This window comes from Suncus etruscus, chromosome 6, assembly GCF_024139225.1.
Source record: "Suncus etruscus isolate mSunEtr1 chromosome 6, mSunEtr1.pri.cur, whole genome shotgun sequence".
Classification (NCBI taxonomy): Eukaryota; Metazoa; Chordata; class Mammalia; order Eulipotyphla; family Soricidae; genus Suncus; species Suncus etruscus.
Window position 1 is genome coordinate 122,223,930 of NC_064853.1, and position 21,819 is coordinate 122,245,748.

General features: G+C 41.9%; 1 protein-coding gene and 1 pseudogene across 1 annotated transcript in view; both read left to right on the forward strand.

The window, feature by feature from the left end:
• LOC126011890 (protein-L-isoaspartate(D-aspartate) O-methyltransferase-like) overlaps positions 1-16,101 on the forward strand; it is a 35,375-nt pseudogene extending 19,274 nt beyond the window's left edge.
• A 1,186-nt stretch (positions 16,102-17,287) lies between these two features.
• The window catches only part of SLIT3 (slit guidance ligand 3), a 527,919-nt gene continuing 523,387 nt past the window's right edge, over positions 17,288-21,819 (forward strand). The window contains exon 1 of the mRNA XM_049774569.1: positions 17,288-17,487. Coding sequence (XP_049630526.1) covers positions 17,288-17,487 — 200 coding nt within the window. The remainder of the gene's footprint in view (positions 17,488-21,819) is intronic.

Here is a 21,819-nt window from a genome sequence, read left to right on the forward strand (position 1 = left end):
CTTTGTCTTTCCAAAATCTTAATGAAAATTAATTCCACCAAATAAAGCCATAGAAAAATGAGGAGATGAATGAATAGACACTTCTCTGAGAAAGACTGAAAGATGGCCAACAAACACATGAAAACATGCTCAGCTTCACTCATCATAAGGGAAATCCAAATCAAGACAACAATGAGATACTACCTCACACCAGTGAGGATGGCTCACATCAAAAATAATGGGAACAATCTCTGTTGGCGGGGATGTGGTATAAAAAGCACTCTCATCCACTTCTGGTGGGAATGCCCCTTAGTCCAACCCCTATGGAAAACAGTCTGTAGAGTGCTCAAGGAACTCAGAATTGAGCTGCCACTTGTTTTTTGTTGTTGTTGTTTTGTTTTTTGTTTTTGTTTTTGTGGTTTTTGGGTCACACCCGGCAGTGCTCAGGGGTTATTCCTGGCTCCAGGCTCAGAAATTGCTCCTGGCAGGCACAGGGAACCATATGGGGCGCCGGGATTCGAACCGTTGACCTCCTGCATGAAGGGCAAACATCTTACTTCCATGGTATCTCTCCGGCCCCATGAGCTGCCATTTGATTTAGCAATTGCTCTCCTAGGTATCTACCCCCAAATTGGAAGGACATTCATCCCAAAGTATGTGTGCACCCCACTATTTATCGCAGCACTCAGTATAATAGCAAAGTGTTGGAACAAACCGCGATGTCCAACAACTGATGAGTGGATTATAAAGATGTGGTATCTATACACAATGGAATACTACATGGCAGTTAGAAATTATACAGTCATATACTTTGCAGCAACATGGATGGACCTAGAAAATATTAAGTTAAATGAAGTAAGCCAGAAGATGAAAGATAAACACAGAATGATAGCATTATTCTGAAGTACCTAGAATATACACTAGATATACAACCAATACCCCGTGATCAAATAACAGGGTGTAACAGGATAGAAACCTCAAACACTGTAATAATCACCATATACTGGGGAATAGAGCCCAAAACAAAGGGAAGAGAAACAACACAAAGCCCGACTACACATTATATCATAAAGAAACTAGCAACAGCAGAAACAGCAGCGTAGAGAGAACAGGTATGTAGTTAGCGTTTTACTACAAAGACCCATAATAATTTACTAGGGATCTTATACAGGATTACAGGTAAAGATTATGATAGGAAATTACTGATTTCAACAAAAACATTTCAAAAAAATATGTTTGAATGCTTTAACATTACCACATATAAAATAACCTCTCAGTTTTTTTGTTCATAGCGGTTCCTGGATACAAAGGGTGAATATCCTACGGTGGTACCTCGGTGCTCAGTCACAGGAGGCACCATACTCAGTTTACATCATGAAAATGTCCGGATAAAACTCTTTAACATACCCTTTATCTCTATATTGTGCCTTTCTTTAGGACCTGAAGCACATGAACAGCCAGACCACTGAAGCAACAACCGTGACCTACTAATTTATACTACAGGGCCTAAACATCGAGCACGTCTAAGCAAACTAACATGCCCTTGCTCTGTTACCCTCCCCTCTCATTACTTCATATTTTTGGTGTTGTTGTTGTTGTTGTTTGATTGTTGGTTTGTTTTGTTTTTCTTTTCTCTCTTCTTGTCTCCCTCTTCTCCTTCTACCTTCTCCTCCTCATAATCATCAATTCAATCCATGTCAAACAAAAACCACACGGTTACCTACTTTATAGGAAAGGAAAGCTGACATATAGGGTGCTGCGGACAATACTGCAAAGGGTAAACACCTACATAGATAGACTTCACTAACACAAGGATTAGTACTCGAGACACGAATCCTATACACACCCAAAAGTCGATCTATTAGGTTTTTTTTCCTTACAAGTACTTTACTTATCTATCTTTCTATACTCAGTGCATCTCTTGCCCTCCCCACCTCTCTACATTAATATATACCTAAGCTAACTTCTACATGTTGATATGTGGGCAGAAGCACACAGAGATAGGGATCCTCCTCTTAAGGAGGATTAAGACAAGCCTAAACCACAAACAACCAAAACCTATACCCTATATAACCCTTCCCCATTCCCTCTCCACCTTCAGAAATATGACCATCCCTTCACCCCTCAATCCCATCTCCAATATCCCCACCACATCATAACTCTCCACCCTCAGTTCTTAATCCATTAGGCATCAAGACCGACCTCCTACCCCAATGATTCAGTACCCAGTACCCAAGTGAAGAGACTCCCACTCAAACTCACACTTGTTCCCAGCAAGAATAATACAACCAACACCCTGACAGACTCATGCAGTGTGGCCCTCTTAATCACCTCTCCCTAATGTGGACTGTGGCTTGATACCGGACCTAGCTCCAAAAGGACTCCCACTGCAAGAACTCTACCCAAGACCTCCCTGCCTGGAGCCCACACCCCACAAGGAAATCTCAAAAGACAATGGGGAAGCCTATACTTTCATCCTAAGTATAGACCTATATAACACTACCTCTTATCTCGTTTTTCCCCAAATGTAATCTGTATCACTTTCTCCCTTTTTGTTTGTTTTTTTCTTCTTGTTTGTTTTTTGTTTGTTTTGTTTTTTCTTTTTCTTTGTTTGGTTTTTGTTTTTAGATTTGATTTGTTTTTGTTTCTTTTGGGTCATACCTGGCGGCTCTTGGAGGGTACTCCTGGCTCTGTGCTAGAAGATCGCCCCTGGTGGGCACGGGGGACCATGTGGGATGTGGGGATTTGAGTCACCGTCCTTCTGCAGGAAGGACAGATGCCCTGCCTCCATGCTATCTCTCCCGGCCCCACTTTATTCCTTTAATTACATCTTTTATTTAATCTAAAGAAAAGAAAAAATATTTTTTCTTTAGATATGTGTGAGCATATATATTTTTAGTTTTTGTCTTGTATCTGTTTTCTTCTCTCTCCTCTCCCAAATCCACCAGCAATATAATGTAACACCACTTCTTCCTGTGCAAAGGCATATTTAAAAAAGGGGAAATTTTACATGTAAAAACAAGCCCTTATCTACTAGGAATAAGAACTTATACTTTTTTGCAACACAGGGGCATCTCCCACCCTGAACGTATGTCATGTGGAAACAACTTAGACCCCAGGGAATTAAGCACTGACTGTCCAGCCCTGACTCCTGGATCCCAGACATAGAAATGACAGAGTTCTCCACAACAGCTCCAGGAACCAAATCCTCTCCAGGGCATCCATAATGCTGCTCTGACACCAACATGTGCCAGTTCTAAATTGATAACCTGACAACAAAGAAATGAAAAAACTTGATCGACGAGCAAATTGTCCTTCCTCACCAGCCAACAATAAGACAAAATCAGGAGACATGTCACTCTTTGATCTCTGCAAAAGCCAAGATCACTATATACAGATGACTGGTCATTACAAACAGGACTGGACAGTATGCATCCTGGGACCACCACCACCACCAACAATAACAACAAAAAGCACTAGCCTAGCTTTTGGTCTACAATCTGTTCAACAAACAAGATCTCCAATTCCAGAGGTCTGACTTGAGACAATTGCAACTGAACAGGTCTTACGGAAGCATAAAAAAAGACTCTATTCCAGGCTCCATCATAGGAGCAATGTAAAGACCAAGACCACCAACTATAGAAGATGGATTAAAACGACACTGAAGAAGTAGAACTACTAGAACCACAAAGAAAGACTTCATCATAAGCTCCATTCCTTGAGCTGTACAGACACCAAGATCTCTAGATACAGAGGTCCGATTTTACCATCCATGATGAAGCAGAAGTCTTCTATATACCAAAAAAGCACCGAGGGAAGAGTAAATGATCATGCAAGGAGTCTATAGTTAATCCCATGACAGTATACTTCAGAGGTGGAGAAACCCTGTATCTCCTAAGCCAAGGGAATTCCCTCTATAATATCCCCAATAGTTACTGTGCCTATGCAGGAAGAAAAAGAGAGAAAAAGCATAAAATAATCATTTTTCCACATATAAATTTATTGATTGATCAATTTTTATTGACATCTTTTGGTGTAGATATTGAAGTTGATGTCTCCAATTTTATTTTATTTTATTTTATTATTTTATTTTATTTTATATTTTATTTTATTTTATTTTATCTTTTTCTTTCTTTTTGTACTCCGGCATGGTTTGATTTCAGAACTGAGACTAATGTGCAGTGCTTATCTTTATTGCTGTAGTGCTCATTGGATATTTAATTGGTATTTCTTTCTCTATTGATGTGGTGTTTCAATTACCTTTTTCATGTCTTCGCTCAAACTGAGGTTTAAAGCCTCTAGAAGAACCCTGCCATTTCAACTTATTTTATTTATTTATTTATTTATTTTTATTTTTTCTAATTTTTTTACTCCATTCTATTGCTTTTCTTTCCTTCAAACAAAACCACATAACTCGAATTATCGAGCTCCACCTCTCAAATAAAGGGGGAAACAAGGGAGGGTACCAGGACCAAACAGATATATGATCACTAATAGTAAGCTAGACAAAGAGGGGACCACCTACTCTAGCAGCCCGGGGGGTGATGGTGGGGATATGGTTGCAGGAAGGGAACAAGGATGGGGGGAGTACAAATTTGGTGATGAGTATTCCCCTGATTCAATGTTAATATGTACTTAAAATACTACTGTGAAAGATATGTAATCAATATAAAAATTTAAAAAATCTAAAAAAAAATAGAAAATTAATTCCTGGGCCAATAACATATTTCCTAATAACAGGTAGAGCTCTTGATTTCTTGGGTAATGGACACAGATTTAGGCTTATATTTGTATTGGAGAGCAGCTAACCTGAGTGAAGCCATCAATGAATGCTCTGGGTTCCAACTTGTCATAGTAAGATGGTGATCAGATTTCTGTCAAACAACACCAAGAGTCAGACTTAGGACTTTCACAAACTCAATTTCCATTAAATTTTTTCCTGAGATTTCATAGTTTATAATAATATTAAAGTTGCTATATTGTATTTACAGAGATGCACTAATCCCTCCACCAGTGATTTCAGATTCCTTATTATTGTTGTTAAGATTATTAACAAGTAAAATAGTGTCCATAATTGTGCAGTTTATAACTAGATGTGGCTTAGAAAATCCAGCAATGAGTATGTTTAGGGTGTCTGACTCCAGTTGAAATAAATGACTAGAAATTGAAGCTCATTTTCTAGTGGGATCACCGAGGTTATGAAACAAGAGTTACTATTAGGGTTGTAATAGGATGTAAATACAAGCTGAGTTCTGAGGTCAAGTAAGGAAGTAACCTCAACTTTTAGATGAAATGGAAAGGAAGAAAACACAAAATGAATTCAATTATTCTGAGTGAAATTATGTCAGCTATATAAATGCATTTACAAGTCACACTTCTATATGTCAGAACCTTGATAATTCCAGAGCTCTGAGAAAGAAATAGAAATATTTCTGAGAATTTTTCTCTTAACCAACTCGACATTCCATTACACACTAAAAAAAAGAGGGCAGGGCGTGAATTTGAAAGGCAAGTTGTTCTCACCAGGGGTTGTAGTATTTGCTTGGTTCCTTTAAAAACATACTTTTTCCTGTCTCTTTTATTAAATGCCATACTTATTTAAGTGTTGTGTAGTTGCCAGCCCATGAGGAGCATACTATTAGATGCTTATCATAAAAGATAAGAGTGTATTTTTACCAGTGACAAAGAATCACAAACGATAATCAAAGTGATGACTTAGGAATCAGGGTCAGTACAATATTCCTTTTGTTTTTAATTGGGGTAAGACATACCCAGTGGTACTCAGGGGTTACTCTTGAGGGAGAACATACCCAGTGGTACTCAGGGGTTACTCTTGAGGGAGAACATACCCAGTGGTACTCAGGGGTTACTCCTGGTTCTGCACTCTTGAATCATTCCTAGTATGCTCGAGATGCTGGGGATGAAAACCAGTTCAGCCATGTGCAAAGCAAATGCTCTACCTGCTGTAGTATCACTCTAGGCCAGGGTCATTATAATATTCCTATGAGGCAGGAGTTTTGTTTTGTTAGTTGTATGAGCTATACACAATGCTCTGAGACCAGGTGCCACCAGTACCTGGAATTCTGGTTCTTATATGGCACAACCTAGACTGTATACTTGAGGACATTGCTGGTCCAATAAAATAAATTTTAAGAAAAAAGGAACCATGACTACAATTTTATAAATGAAGAAACTGAGACTTGACTGATTATGGAAGGGTCGGGCTTACTGAGATATTCACAGAAAATTAAATATCCTTTAAAGAGAGTAGTTTGCAGTCATGTAACAGAATCATAACTACAATACAGAACATTTCCATCATTCCCTCTTCACTTATACCCGTCTCTCCTCTTTTATCATCTTCTTTCCCCTCTTTCCCCCTTCTCTCCTCTTGTAATAAAATGTCCACTTAGCATGAATCTCAGCCTGCAATACTACACTTAAGGGCCTCATATTCTACCCACTAAGCTGAAAAGTCAGGTGACCAATCAGATGTTCCTGCTTAAATCTGAAGAAAAGTGAGCAGCAGTTTAGGGTAATTATGCTGGAGTTCAGACCAAGGATAATATAATTCAGCTGCATACATCACATTACTATAGAAATGTCCTATTGGAGCTCCAGATAGGAATACCAGTATAAATTTCCATATAGAAATTCCATATATGAAATTTCCAGTAGGAAATTAGGATTCCACATAGGAAATTCCATGGATTATTTTACGTTATTCTCAGTTCTTACTGACTTACCAAGTGTGACATAAAAAAGAAATGGTAAGTTTAGATATTCTTTCCTTATTCATGGTTGTAGGAGGAAAGCATTAATTCTTTTATCATTAGGTAAACTCATTGCAGAACTTTACAAATAGATAGAAGACAAAGTCTTCTATCAAATTTTGTACTTTTTCTATGTTCAGCTTAAAAAGATTTAGTACAAAAATTTGAGAATTTTTGGAGCCAGAAATATAGTACAGTGGGTAGGATGCTTATGTTGCATGTGGTTGGCTGGGTTTGATCCCCACCACTCTATATGATACCCCAAGCATGGCCAGGATTGATTCTTAAGCGTAGAGCTAGTAGTATACATTGAGTACAGCCAGGTGTGACCTCAAATTGAAAAATTTTAATAACAATATGAATACTTTTTCTGAATCAGTCAAAATGATCGTGTATATACACACATATATACAAACCCCTTCTCTTTAATTCTGCTATTGTGCTAATCACAGTTTTTAGTTTTCAAATGTTGAACAAGCTAAAATCTATTTGGTCATTTCATATCTGCCTTTCACCATTGATTCCAACTAATACTATTTAGTAAATTCTTTGTGAGGGGAAATGCATATATATATATTTTTTTATTTTAAGAAATGGCTTTTTACCACTCAAGTGGTAGAGAGCAGAGTTCAATCCCTGGCACTTCATAGCCCTTCTCCCTCAGGACCTCCAGGTATAGTCCTGGTACCCTCTTCCCCACCCCACATTCCCATCCAGAGCAAATCATTGTCAGTAGCAGCCCCAAACTGTCAGGTACACATGCCCATGCTAAATATTGCTAAGAGAACTGAGAGAAACGGACATGAAGTGATCACCCTCATTTGAAAGATGTAAAGCAACAAAAATATGAGACCAGGAGGACAGGTTTATAGTTAAAAGTTTGCACAAAGTGGATGTAGTGTAGTTAGGGTAGAGAAAGGACTACTATGACAATAATTGAAAATAATAACTCTGGACAAAAACTGGGTGCTGAAAAGAGGTAAACTGATAAAACATGATGTCCTCTCGGTATTAGTAATACAAAGCAAGGCCTCTAAAAGGAAAAGGGTGGGCAGAGAGATATTAGAGAAGAAAAGTATCTGCCATAGATGTAGTGGGTGAAAGGAGAAATGATAGAGAACCTTGGAACATTGGTAGTGGGAAATGCACACTGGGGAAAGAAATGATTTTGGAACATTGTATGAAACTCAACTATCGACAACCTTTGAACTCTGTATCTCATGGTGATTTGATTAAAAAAAAAAACCAACCTGAGTACCTCAGGGACTCCAAGAAGGGCTCAGGAGAGCCACCATTAAAAAACCGCATAATGTCTTTGTCTGGTATTGCTATCAGGACAATTATGATCTCATAAATAGGCTGAAATTTCTCTCTTCGATCCTGCTCTCGAGAGTTTACATAAAGCTGGTCATATTTCCCTGAGAAGCTGTCTAATATAGATTCTCTTTGTGAGATTTAAAAAGACATATACTGGATGAGGAGAAAATATTTGTGCACCATAAACAGAAAAAGGACAAATACCCAAGCAATATAAAATTCTTGCAAAGCTCAATAACAACAAAACCTCATCAAAAATTGGTGAGAGAAGATGAAAAGACATCTTTGAGAGCACAAACAAAAAGCCAGTGGACATTTGGACAGTTGTTTGTGATTATTTATTACTAAGGAGATGCAAATAAAATAACAATGAGATATCATGTCATGTTACTGAGAATAACACTGATCAAAAGTATAGGAAACAGCCAGCGTTGGGGCTTGTTAAAAAGAAACCTATTCCCACTATTGCTGGAGATATTTAATTTAGCCTCCAAGGAAAACAATATGGAGACTTTTCTAATCGCTAAGAAAAGTCAACAGAGAGTACAGGGATTAAGGTAACTTTCCTTGCTTGCTAACTCTAGTTCCATTTCTAACACCATATATGCTCCCTCAGGGCAATGATTCCCTCAGTGCATAATTGGTAGTGAACTTCCAGCACAAGCAAGTGAGGCTACAAAACCAAAACAACATTTTTCCCCACAAAGTATAGAGCTACCATATAGTCTCACTATCCCATTTCTTGACATTTATCCTAAAAACACAAAAAGTATCTTCGATATTGACTTAAATCTACCATTTCAATTTTTTCTACTATTTGTCCCATTTGTTATTTTTGTTTTCCTTTCCTGATTTTATAGTAAATATTTTTACTATTTGATTTTTTTTGTTGTGGGGCCACACCTGGCAGTGCTCAGGGGTTACTCCAGGCTCTGCATTCAGAAATCACTCTTGGTGGTCTCAGGGGACCACATAGGATGTTGGGGATCAAACCCGAGTTGGCTTTATGCAAGATAAGTGCCCTACCTGCTGTATTATTGCTTTGGCTCCCAAATTTTTATTATTTTTATTATTTTTGATGGGTTCTTTTTTCTTAAATTTTTTATTTTTAATTATGAAAACAAAGATGCAAAGAAAGAGGACAAGGTAAAGTTACAGTGGAAAGACAATCACCCATAACATAATTCTCAGAAGAAGTCCCCTTGCTGATATCTTAACTTTGAACTTTCAGCCAAAGAACATTAAGATAAATAAGACAGAATCCATGTACAATTACTTTGTCCCTCAAGTCCCCAGATTGAGCTTTCCCGAATGTTCAAGCGCACCATGTACCTTTTTGGGAGCACATATTTGTGTGAAAAGTTATTCTCCACATTGAACTTCAATAAGTCAAAGTACAGGTCTAGACTTAATGATGATCATCTTCAAGCCATACTGAGGGTCTCAACTGCTTCCTCTCTAAAGCCAAATGTGGTTCAGATTTGTGAGAAGAAGCGCTGTCAAGTCTCTGGCAGCAAGGAATAGGCAAAAGATGCCATGTTCTGAAGAACTGTTCATGATCTTCACTCAATGTTCTATTCATGTTCAGAAGAAATAATTAAAACTGTTAATAATGAAAAAAAAGAACATAAAGATAAATAAAACAGAATCCATGTACAATTACTTTGTCCCTCAAGTCCCCAGATTGTAACACATTATAATATTTCTTAACAGCACACAAGGCAATCTAAAGCCATAAAACTTTCGTAACTCCTTAAACTTTAGAGGCATAGTATTTTTTTACATTTCCATGTACATGTATATTAGCTTAAGTTAACCTCAAATTTTAAGAGGTTTTTTTTAAGGATTAGAGTCAAAGGAGCACAATAAAAACAGTGTTAGAGTGGCAATTGTTGTTTGCATAGGCCCACCAAAATATGAGAGGCATGGAAAGAAATAACCTTGGCCTAAAGAGACCCTACCCCTGAAGTTTCCTGGCATAAGACCAACTCTAGGCTCCAGGCAAATTTGTATTATTTTTATTATTTAAAAGTAAAATGACCCTCTTTTAATTAATATCTTTATTTAAACACCTTGATTACAAAAATAATTGTAGTTGGGTTTCAGTCATATAAAGAACACCCCCTTCAACAGTGCAACATTCTCATCACCAATATCCGAAATCTCCCTCCTCCCCACCCCACCCCTGCCTGTACTCTAGACAGGCTTTCTACTTCTCCCATTCATTCACATTGTTATGATAGTTCTAATGTAGTTATTTCTCTGACTGCATTCATCACTCTTTGTGGTGAGCTTTATGTCATGAGCTGGACCTTCCAACCCTCCTCTTTTTGTCTCTGAGAATTATTGCAAAAATGTCTTATTTTTCTTAAAACTCATAGATGAGTGAGACTATTCTGTGTCTGTCTCTCTCCCTCTGGCTTATTTCACTCAGCATAATAGATCCATGTACATCCATGTATAGGAAAATTTCATGACTTCATCTCTCCTGACAGCTGCATAATATTCCATTGTGTATATATACCACAGTTTCTTTAGCCATTCATCTGTTGAAGGACATCTTGGTTGTTTCCAGAGTCTGGCTATTGCAAATAGCACTGCAATGAATATAAGTGTGAGGAAGGAATTTTTGTATTGTACTTTTGTGTTAGTGGTATAGATGGTATAGTTGAATCATATTGGAGCTCAATTTCTAGATTTTGGAGGAATCTCCATATCGGTTTCCATAAAGGTTGGACTAAATGGCATTCCCACCAGCAGTGAATCAGAATTCCTTTCTCTCCACATCCCGCCAGCACTGCTTGTTCTCATTCTTTGTGAAGAGCGTGACCCTCTTTGGTATGATCTGGTAGGTTATTTGGGGGGTTCAGGAAAACTACTACCACCAATTATATGTAAAATATTTTAGCATTACAGAATCCATATTTATTGAGGTATAATTTTATATAGTAAAACTACTCACTTTTATTTATTTTTATTTATTGTTTTAGTTTTGAGGCCACACCTATCAGTGCTCAGGACTTACTTCCTGACTTTAGGCTCAGGGTTCATTCCTAGCAATGCTTGGGGGACAATATGAGGTGACAGGATTTGAATTAGAATCTGTCACATCCAAGGCAAGAATCTTAACCCTTATAGTATCTCTGACTCCAAATCACCCATTGTAAATTCAATTTGATAAGTTTTAGTAAGTTAACTTAATTCTGTGATTAATGCCACAATCTATTCTTAGATAAACTCATCTAATTTATTTCCCAACATTTACTTACAATTATTTGTTTCACTACTCCAGTCTCCGGAAGACACTGATATGCATTCTGTCTCTCTAGGTTCTTTTTCTTTTTACATTATTATGAACATACTCAAAATATGTTGTCTTTTCTTGGTGTCTGGCTTTTTACAGTTAATATTATGTTTCATAGTTTCATCTACCTCAATTTGTACTCTTTAATTAGCAAGCAATATTGCATCACAAGAGACCTCAAAAAGAAAATCTGGAAATGATACTTTTGCACATACATCACTGGTCAAAAGAGCCATGGGGATCCCATATCCCGTATAAGTGCAGGCAAGCCTGGGAAACAGTCTTTCTGTGTCCCTGAGAAGAAGCTGGATCTGTGAGTCTGAAGATCATTCTGCCATTATACAGAAGTTCATTTGGTTGATGTAGAAGGTAGAGAATTAATACAAAAGAAACATTTAAAACAGTACCTTGTTCATTGGGGGGCATCCACAAGTCCAGTCTGGAGCATACGCAAGAGAAGTTTCTCTGAGTTTATTAATCACTGTTTGCTACACCAGGAAGGCATTCTGAAGTTTGTCTCAAGCTTAACAGCTGGGAGGAGAGTTTTGTGAGCCCCAGTGCCCAAATAGGCCAGCCAAGGATACAGATGTCACCACTGAGTCTGTGCAACTCATCCTCACGCTTTGTTTAATCTGGTTCCCTGGGAGGTATGAGTTTTATGAGCAGGTGTTCTGGCTAATTAGGTGATTAATACTCCTCAAATTGGAGAGGTATTTCCCCAGTGACACTTTTTGCTTTAGTCAAATATAAGACAAATCTTCCTTGGGTAGGTTGGAGAGATCTATGTTTGTATTCATCAGTTGACCAGCCTCTCTGGACTAGGCCCTGGCCCTGAGAACCAGGAATCTGACACTTAGCTAAGTCACATTTGAGTGCATCCTTTTAGGGACATAGGAGCTTCCCGAGACATTTGGCCTCAGTTCAGATGAGGTCAAAGTCAATCCAGGAGCACATTTTGAGTCTCTTTTAGGAATTCTTACTAGCATTATATCTCAAGGTCAGAACCATTATCTCTGCACATTTTCAGCTTCTAAAGCAAAATATCCAACTATATTCAAGGGAAAATCAGGCATCAAAGTCTTTTTTTACTTCTTAAATTGTCTCTTACACCATAAAAATCTGCTCCAAAACTCTCTGGTCTTCCACACTTCCAAAGCGTGCCCCTTTTGCACAGATCTTTCTATTCTTACCTCCTTGCCTTTGGTCCCTTCAATATAAAGCCCCCTTTTCTTCCCACTTGTAATAATCTTCCCACAATGTAATTCTTCCCACAATGCAATGATCTTACATTTGTGTCTCTTTCAAAAACTAAAAAGAATACCCCAATCCCTCCAATTCCACTGAATTTTACTGAAATGATTCCAATGAAATGATTTCTTCTCTTCAAACCCACATCAATAAACATTTAATTACATGTCATAGTTTTTATCTTCTTTCTTTCTTAATTTTGTCTTCCTAATTGGGTTATTGGCATCTATAAGTTGTGTCTTCTCTTGAGATGAATTAAATTCACAACGAATGGTAGTTTGATTGCTAAATAAAGCTGGTTGTCACTTAGACTTCTGAAAAATGGGTCAGATAAATTATGTTGAACCAGCTTATATCAGAACATATAAACAGGTTTACTTATTCCTGTCCCTCACATATTCCAGGTCACAAACACAGAGGAGCTGGATATATTTCCCTGGATCTAGTTGGAAAGATGCCAAGGAAGTCTGAAAGGCTCATTTCAGTCATGTGCTCTCTGAGAAAATCTGGGGTGTTGAGAGGAATGTGACCCTCTCAGAATATTCCAAACCACAGTCAGATAATTCTAAGATCAAGAGATGGTGTTCATCTCAGTAGATCTGGCATTTATAAGATTCTATTGCTGTATCTTCTTCGGGATAGGTTATTTTAAATGTACATACTTATGTATCAAATATTTACGTATTCAGAGTAGAGTCTGTCCTATGAAGAAGCTCAGCATATTAGCTAGCTGCAGATCTTTCTGGTCTTTCTTTCAGGAGAGAGAGAAATGATTGGAGCTGAAAAACCTGGCCTTTCCTGTTCTATCAAAGTACCTACTAGTATCTTTCCTTTAATCCTAATCTTCAAAATTGACCTGCAATTCATATAGTTGAGTTATTCTCTTTCCCAGGTGGGCTTCATAGGAACTAGAGTTTCAATGTCAAGTTAAGGTTTATTGTCAACCCCTCCTTTCCTGTTCACCTACCCTCCAGAGATCTGCCTTGATATCCCAGTGAGATATTCTGCATATGGGTTTCAGGGACATCAGGAGGAAACTGATAACACAACTTAAAAGAGTGATCTTTAAAGATGGTTTAGTAAAGGGACTGGCTATAAAGGACTCAGGATTAAGGAATCACCAAGTGATGAGGGTGATGGGGGACTGCCAAAAATTTAGCTTCACAAGGAAACTGCTCCTATTCCTTCCTACCCACTAGAGAAATCAGGCAGTGGGAGATGAAGCTGGGAAGTATTAACTATGATCTTTAGTAGAGGCAAAGAGTAACTCCAAAATCCACTCCTATATCTCATTTAGGTCATTGATCATTTTTTTGCTGGTGACATATTCCAGCGAAATGGGAGCAGACATATCAGAATGAGGGAGAATTATGACGATTCTGAAAGAATGTCACTGCCTCCTCACACCATTGAGTTACACCTTTACAAAAAAAGTTGCTTTTGATAAGCCAATAAAAAATAAGGGAGAAAAAATCCAACTGCTGGCTGGAGCAGATTTTGTAGAATCTGAATATCACATCACAGTGTGTAAAAATCCATCAGTGGCACTTGAACACAAAAAGACCTACTGAGATAACTTAGGAATTGACCCAGACTTCTCTGAGGAGGATAATTATTCTATGGCTGATGCACTTTGCAGGTGCCTTAGAATCAGCGAAGAAGGGTTAGGGAGGAAGCTCCAGAGCAGACACTGGGATGTATGTCCAGTTCCCTCACTGTAAACCTTGAACAGTTTGGACACCATACCAGTCCCTGCTCTCACCAAAACTCCAATACCAAGTTATTAAACACAGGATTGAATTATATTGAAGATTCTCCAGAAACTCCAAGAGTGCTAAGTGTAAATGAGAATGGGTAAGATATATTGTGAAATTGGGTTGAGTACAACTTAAACCCGTTTCATTTCTGCAGGACTTCTCAGCATCTTACACATGTTCATCTGTGATACAAATTTTCAGGAGAAGTAAGGGTGAGCAATATTTCTTAATTTTTCCACAAGAAAAGTTCTTCCTTTCCACCAAGAAACATATGGAACTAGTAACCATAAAACTTACTTGCACAAATGCTGGGTTAGATGATTTTTTAAGGTTGCCCCAGACCCGAAAATTCCCCAGTTCTTGTGCACATCCAGTTTCTTCCTCATGCCTCTTCCTTGGAAAGAAACTCCTGGTCCAGTTCTAAGGTGGATTGTCCAGAAATGACACTCCTGAATGTTTGTGAAATTACTTAAAGTTACATGCAGACTCATGAACCTTCTGGACATTAAAATGGAAAACACAAAATGCAAATGCAAATACACTTCATACCAATCTACCCCTTACTGTGCTCCATGCACAGACCCAGGCCCAGCCAGAAGGGGTTGCAAAAGGAAGTTCAGGCTAGTGTGCAGAGGGGAAAACAAAGAAAATCCCACTCTTCTTTTCCAGACATGCTGAGATGCTTGTGTGCCCTTGGGCCTCGGCCCAGATCTCTTCTCTCATCTGCCTCAGTCCTGGTACTAAATTGGTTCAAGGTTTCGAGGAAAGCTTAAGAAAGGATGTTTAGAGTTCTTAAATGCTGAAGTCACACTATGAACCCACGCAGAACACCTTGATGACCGCCAGAGGGCGATAATAATAGCGTCTGAACAGAAAAAACACTGGATGGAATAAGAGCAGTAAATAGCACTTAATGTGTTTATAAAGGAGAGAAGGGTTGAAGGGTGTGCTTGTGTGGACTAGTATGTACACACACATACACACACGTACCTCTGGGTGCCTGGAGCAACAATGTTGAAAGTCTGCTAAGTACAAGAAAATAAAACCTTCACCTCTGTTACATACTCACAGGATGTGGTCACATAGTTGAATGTTTCCTGGAAGGAAAATGAAGTAGAAGGAACCAGAGGGCATTTGTATGATAGAAAAGGCAAGAACTTAAAGAGCAGAGTTATAGTGTGTGTGTGTGTGTGTGTGTGTGTGTGTGTGTGTGTGTGTGTGTGTGTGTGTGTGTGTAGTATGACGTATATATGTATGTGACAAGAATGGGGACTTATGTTTTGGGTATATGAGTCTAAAGGCTTACGCATATACAAGTGTGTGTGTGTGTGTGTGTGTGTGTGTGTGTGTGTGTGTGTGTGTGCGTGTGCGCGCACGAAGTATGTACAGAGCTCAATCAGACTTTTCCACTGTGAGCAGACCTCAGGGAAGTCTGGGTAATACTTCCCCTAGTTCCTGTCCTTTCCCTCCAAACAAACAAACAAAATCATTCCAACGAGTATTTATGGAGTCTCTGACACATGCCCCTCCCCATCAGCATCTGGCAAAGCTCAGCCCTGGCCTGTTTAGAAGGGGCACTGGAGAAGGAAGGAAGGCACGGGGGCCGGGGAGTGGGGGTGGATGCCTTGCATGCGAATGACTTTTGCAGAAATACCTTCTCTTCTTCCATGCTCCAGACGGCAGAATTGTCACCCTGCATGATGAAACCAAGGCTCAGAGGTGACGGTGCTCACTCAGCAGCTCAAGAACTATGAACACTGGGCGTTACCAAGCCAGAGGTCCATTTTACTGTCATCCCTAGTGTTAGCAGCATGCCAGGCCTGCCAGGCCTGGGGTCTGAGCAAAGCAGACCAGGCCTCAGACCAGCAACTCAAATACCAGGCAAGACTGTTTCGTTTGCTGGAGGCTACGGTGTGCTTCTGTGTGCTTGAATGTCTCTGGTCCCTGGAGTAGGTCCTTGCTAAAGGTCACACGGAGGAGGTCACAGCTTTGTAGGTGAGGCAGGGAGGAAGCTTGGTTGGATGTACAATAAGGTCAAAATTGGGTCAACCAAGGTGTCTCAGGTGTCGTGATTTGGGAGTCCTAGTAGCAAACTGTGACTCAGGCAAGTGACTTCACTTCTCTGGCCTTTGGTTTTTCTGATCTATCATCTATATATAGTAAAGATGGTCAAATGCCTTCTTCTTGGGACCAAAAGCTAGGGGGAACCTAGCTTCGCGCCAGAGCAAAGGCCAAGTCCCATGCGCTGAGGGGCCCCCTAGGCCCCGATTCTGGGTGCAGGCAGGCCGGGCCCTTTCCTTTCGGTCCTTTCCTCGGCGTGCGTCCTCGCTCACTCACCTCCTCCCTCCTTCCAGCTCTCAGTTGCTCCAGCAAAGTTCCCAACTTAGTCGACAACACGACCCGCAGCTCAGCCAATGGGAGGCGGAGCTGGCGCTTGGGGTTGTTTTTTGGGGGGTGGAGGGAGAAAGGAGGGGTGGGCCCCGCGTCTCCGGTGTCTGCCCGGCTCAGTGCGTGGAGAGAGCGCGCGCCCCGCCAGCTCCCAAGTGCAAGTCCCGAGCCGGACCCCCCAGGCGCCCGAAGTCTCGCCTCGCGCGCTCCAGCTCTCCAGCTCTCCAAGAGGCCCGCGGGGCGCTAGGCACCTGGGCACACCGGTGGGGCAAGGCGCCGCGGGGCAGAGCGAGATGGAGATGGAGCTGCCGCCGCCTCCACCGCCGCCGCCTGGCGCGCCCCGCGCCCCGAGTGCCTGAGCGCCGAGCTCGCTCCTCCTCCGCGCCCACTCGGCCGCCCACCCACCTACCCACCCATCCACCCGGCCCGCGCGCCTCCAGCTCCGCACGCTCGGGCCCCGCGCAGGCAGGCAGGCAGGCAGGCAGGCAGCCGGCTCCGGGCGCGGGCCCCGCACGCACACCATGGACCCCGGGCGCACAGGGGCCGGCGCCGCGGTGCGCTCCCGCCTGGCGCTGCTGGCCTGGGCGCTGGCGAGCGTCCTGAGCGGACCCCCCGCCGCCGCCTGCCCCACCAAGTGTACCTGCTCGGCCGCCAGCGTGGACTGCCACGGGCTGGGCCTCCGCGCGGTCCCTCGGGGCATCCCCCGCAACGCCGAGCGCCTGTGAGTACCCCCGGCCCCCCGCCACCGCCCGGCCACCCACCTGGGTCCCTCCCTCCACGCTGGATGCAGCTTCTGTCTGTTCTTTCTCCCCTTCTCCTGGACTTCACCTGGGCCCCGGAGTTGGGGTGGGGGAGTTCTGATTTGGGGCTGGTTGGGATGGGCATGGGAAGGTCCGGCTCCCCGTGATGGAGAGAGAAAGAGAGAGAGAGAGAGATCCTGGCCTTTTGGGGTCAGGGTTCCGGATGGATGGAGGCCCGCTGACAGCTTCTAAGGGGGACAACCTGGCAGGAGGCGCGGGGAGAGAAGGCTGAGTCCAGAGAGGTCTTGCTTGGGGTGAGGGCAAGGATCCCTGCTCTTTCCAGAAGGTGAGGAAGGGAAAGCCCCAAGTGGGCTGGAGATGTCCCCCTGTTGGCAGCTCAGAAGGGTCCTACGCTCCTCGGCTGCCCTGGCAGAAGTTGAGAGTGTGTCCGGTCGCTGCAGAATGGGTGTTGCAAACACCCTACTGCCTCGCTGCAGCACAACCGCCTCCGAGATGCTGCTGAGTTGCAGCCCCAGTGAATCGGTGACTTATTTTTATGGTGGCTTGGGTAGAAGTGCCTCCCCAATAGGTCCAGAGAATGGAAACGCTGACAGCCCTTTACATGAGACCAAGGGTTATAATCTTACAAACCGCACTCAGCCTCGGGATCTTGAGCTTGGCAGCAGCGAGAGAGGCACTTGGAGAGTGGGGTGGATTGACACTCATTTTAACCCCAATTGTGCAACTAAATATTTACTTTTTATATGTCAACGTCTTGGAAACATTTATCACTGGGATCCTCGGACCAAATAAAAAACTTGGACTCTTCCTGGCCTATAGTTAGGTTGTCTGAAAGGTGGGAGAAGCGTTGGCAGTTCGTGCCAACCTGTGAACATCCCAGAATGGATTGAGGGTGTGCGCTGTGTGTAGAATTCCAATCTTGCTCCCCCAGATCGTCACGAGAGTGAGTGCCCAAGTCTTGGATCTGTGCTGTTGGTTTGGGGCTGGAAGAGAATAGCCTTGAAACAGGGAGCAGGTTAAGCTGCTTAATCGCTGGTTATATGCCTTCTTATTCCTCAGGTGTTTCTTACGTCTAAAGAGAACTGTTTTCCCTTCTCCTGAAATTTTGCTTTGGCTCGTGCAACATTTTCCCCCTCCTAAGTAAAGTGCTTATTCTGTGGAATCGAACCACGCAGTTCTCAGGGTTAGAGCTGAACCTTAATTAAACTCACACTGAAAACTCAGAAATGGGAAATGACTTGCCTAAGTTCATGCTGCGATTGAGTTGACGGATGGCACTAAAAGGGCTGGGCTCCAGGTTCCTACAACTTAGTTCAGACATTATTTTCAACTATTTTAGTAAACTGACTTCGGTGGTATTTGGCAGAGGCGTAGAGTCCTTTTTCTCCTCACACCCAGTTGGCTTTATGAGTTGGTAAAATAATGACTGTGGCTAATGTCTAACAAATGTGTTCATGCTTCACTTTGTGAACATGGGTATCTCATGAAATCCTTACAATTGTCTGACTGGTTTCATAGATTATGCATATTGGTCATTTTACAGTTAAGTCATCTTGTCATTTATTTGTTCCAGGTCAGAGAGCTGGTTAAGGATTTCAATCCAAGCTTACTGACTCCCAAGTTTCTCTCCCACCCACTCTACGAGTTCTCCTTGGAATCAGGGTCAGTTTGGGCCAATATCTATAAACAGATGGTCTTGGGAGGGTTCTAGCTGAGCTTGGGTTGCAGAATAGACTGCTTTTGCTGCTGCTTCAGAGATGCCATCCAAACACTGGGTTTTCTTTGACATTAGCACCCCTCTTTGGGGTCTGGAAACTGCTATCCCCACCTTCAAAATTATGTTGCTTGTTTGGCAGACAAAGAGTTGACCTCTCCACTCCTGGCAAGAGGAGAGTTTTCTAGAGCTGCAGGTAGAGCATTGCTGCCAGCATGCCATCCGGCTATCTCCTCTTCAAAGAGACCTGGGAAGCTAGGGATTGCCCATCTGTTCTACCACATGGAAAACTGGATGGACAGTAGCATCCTGAATATCACCAAGGGCTCTCTCTGCTGTAGTCAAGGGAACTGGCAGAATCAGAAGTATGTCTGAATGTGAATCTCATCCACCTTAGGTTTGGTTATAGGGTACCACTTTATTGGACTTCAGGGGCTACCAAGGTCAATTCCTTTTCCCAGTCACTGGGTAAAGATTGCTGCAGGGTGAGGGCAGCTCCACCTACACCCTGCCTTGATCACTCAGATGGAACATCTCAGTCCTTGAAACTCTTGGGGGGCTATTTGGCATTTCTAAGCCATGCCAAGCATTTTTTTTAAAAAGAGGAATGTCTCATTTATTCTTCCCTTTATTCATTCAACAAACATTACTTGAGCCCCTACTGCATTCCAGTGACTGTATATAAAACCATTGCATATACAGAAGAAAATCAGTGATTGAACTTAAAGAATGTAAGCAGAGGATGGAAAGACACTTCCGCTAAGGAGCCTCCTCAACTTCGAAGGGCTATTTTTCTTGGCCCGGGAAGTTTTTCAGCACTGCACTAGTGCTAGACTTTCTGAAAATCCTAGTTTCCTGATACCAACTGTTTTAAGTGTAGCAGGTTTTCCTTTTTTTTTTTTTTTTTTTTTTTCTTCTCCATTCCTGCTACCTTACAACTTCAAAAGAGGCTTTTCTGAAGGTGTGTGTGTGTGTGTGTGAGAGAGAGAGAGAGGAGTGAGTGAGTGAATGAGTGAGTGAGTGAGTGAGTGAGAGAGACAGAGAGAGACCAAGAGAGACAGAGAGGGACAAAGAGACAGAGAAACAGAAAGACACAGAGAGAAAGAGTTATTTCTGTGGGCATTTTGGCTTCTGAAACTTCATCTGTGCATGGAATTACTTTGAGGAGAACTTTGCATGAATATGTCATGAAGGACCATTTAGTCATTGTCTCCAGTCTGGAATGTGGCCTGTGAAATTGTTCACAATTACGCTAATATCAGATTGGGGGGTCTGTATTCCAGCTTCTTATGATGTGAGCACATCACAGAGCAAGAGAAACTCTTGTCTTTATAAACCCTCTGTGAGGAGGTGACACTCACAAGAAAGTAAAATAAACTCTGAGGCACAGGATTCAGTATAATTTATTATTGGAGCAGTACAGATAGAGACAAGAGGAAAGGAAGTGAATGGTGGTGCCTGAAACAAAACATTTACCATGGAGCCCAGAGTAAACAGATGTTGCGTTTACCCTTCTGAGGACAAAAGGAGCCCACAGATGTAATTCCTCTGCAACCACAGTCTTGGCCTGGAGGAGACAGATGAACATGAGCTCTCACACGGGGTTCCCTGCTCCCAGTTCTGATAAAGGCAGGAGGAGTCCCACTTCTCACCCACTGCGATGTGCTGGCCTACGCAGCAGAGAGGGGGCAAGAGTGGACATCTTTGGTATTACATTTGGCTCCAGAACATGCTGGAGACTGCTGTATTTAAATAAACATTTCCTGTTTGCGAAGGAGAATGGGCTAAAGGCTGAAACGTGAGAATGTGGTAACTTAATTTTCTCCATCACTCCAGATGACAGCGAGCTCCTCCGGTGGTTGGGTCCAATAAAAACCGACACTGTGTCATAGACTTTCCCTCACTTGACCACATAGGTCCAGAGGTCAAGTAGGAAACTTTCCAAGACATTCAGAAGCTAAGGCCTGTATCCTGGTACTCCTGGCCCTGAGGGCCAGCTCAGAGGACAGGGGCAAACCCATGAATTATTAGGCCTCTAGAGCTCACTCTGGAGATGTAGGGAAACTCAGTGCTCTCTCTCCTGGAAGCCTTTGGGGCTGGACATAGACAGCTGAGCCCCCCCAGTGAGGTACTGAGTTTCTTGACTTCTCCAGACCTCATTTTCCTGAAAATGTAATTCTAACCATGTATGTACTTTTCTTTTTGACCTGGCCTAAAGTTCACTGGAGAAGTGCCCTATTCGAATCCCTGTGCCTATGACTGGTTCATACTAGGCTTGCAGCAAGTGTGTATTGAGTGAATGAGCCTCAAAAATGCAAATCTTACAAGTGAAAAGTGGACAACTGTAAATTGCATTGTTTAAAGTATGGCTAAGGGCTACGTACTAGGAACTTTTTACATGAGTTACTAAGCGTTCCTAAAGCATGAACTGGAGTTATTACCTTACACATGCAGACTCCTAGTGAGTGAGCCACTCTGGAATCTGGTTGCCAGGCATTACATAGCAACCTTGCAAAACTCCTACTGTGTTCAGGCCTGGTTTAAAAAAAAACTCAGAAGCCCAGAACACTCAGATGGC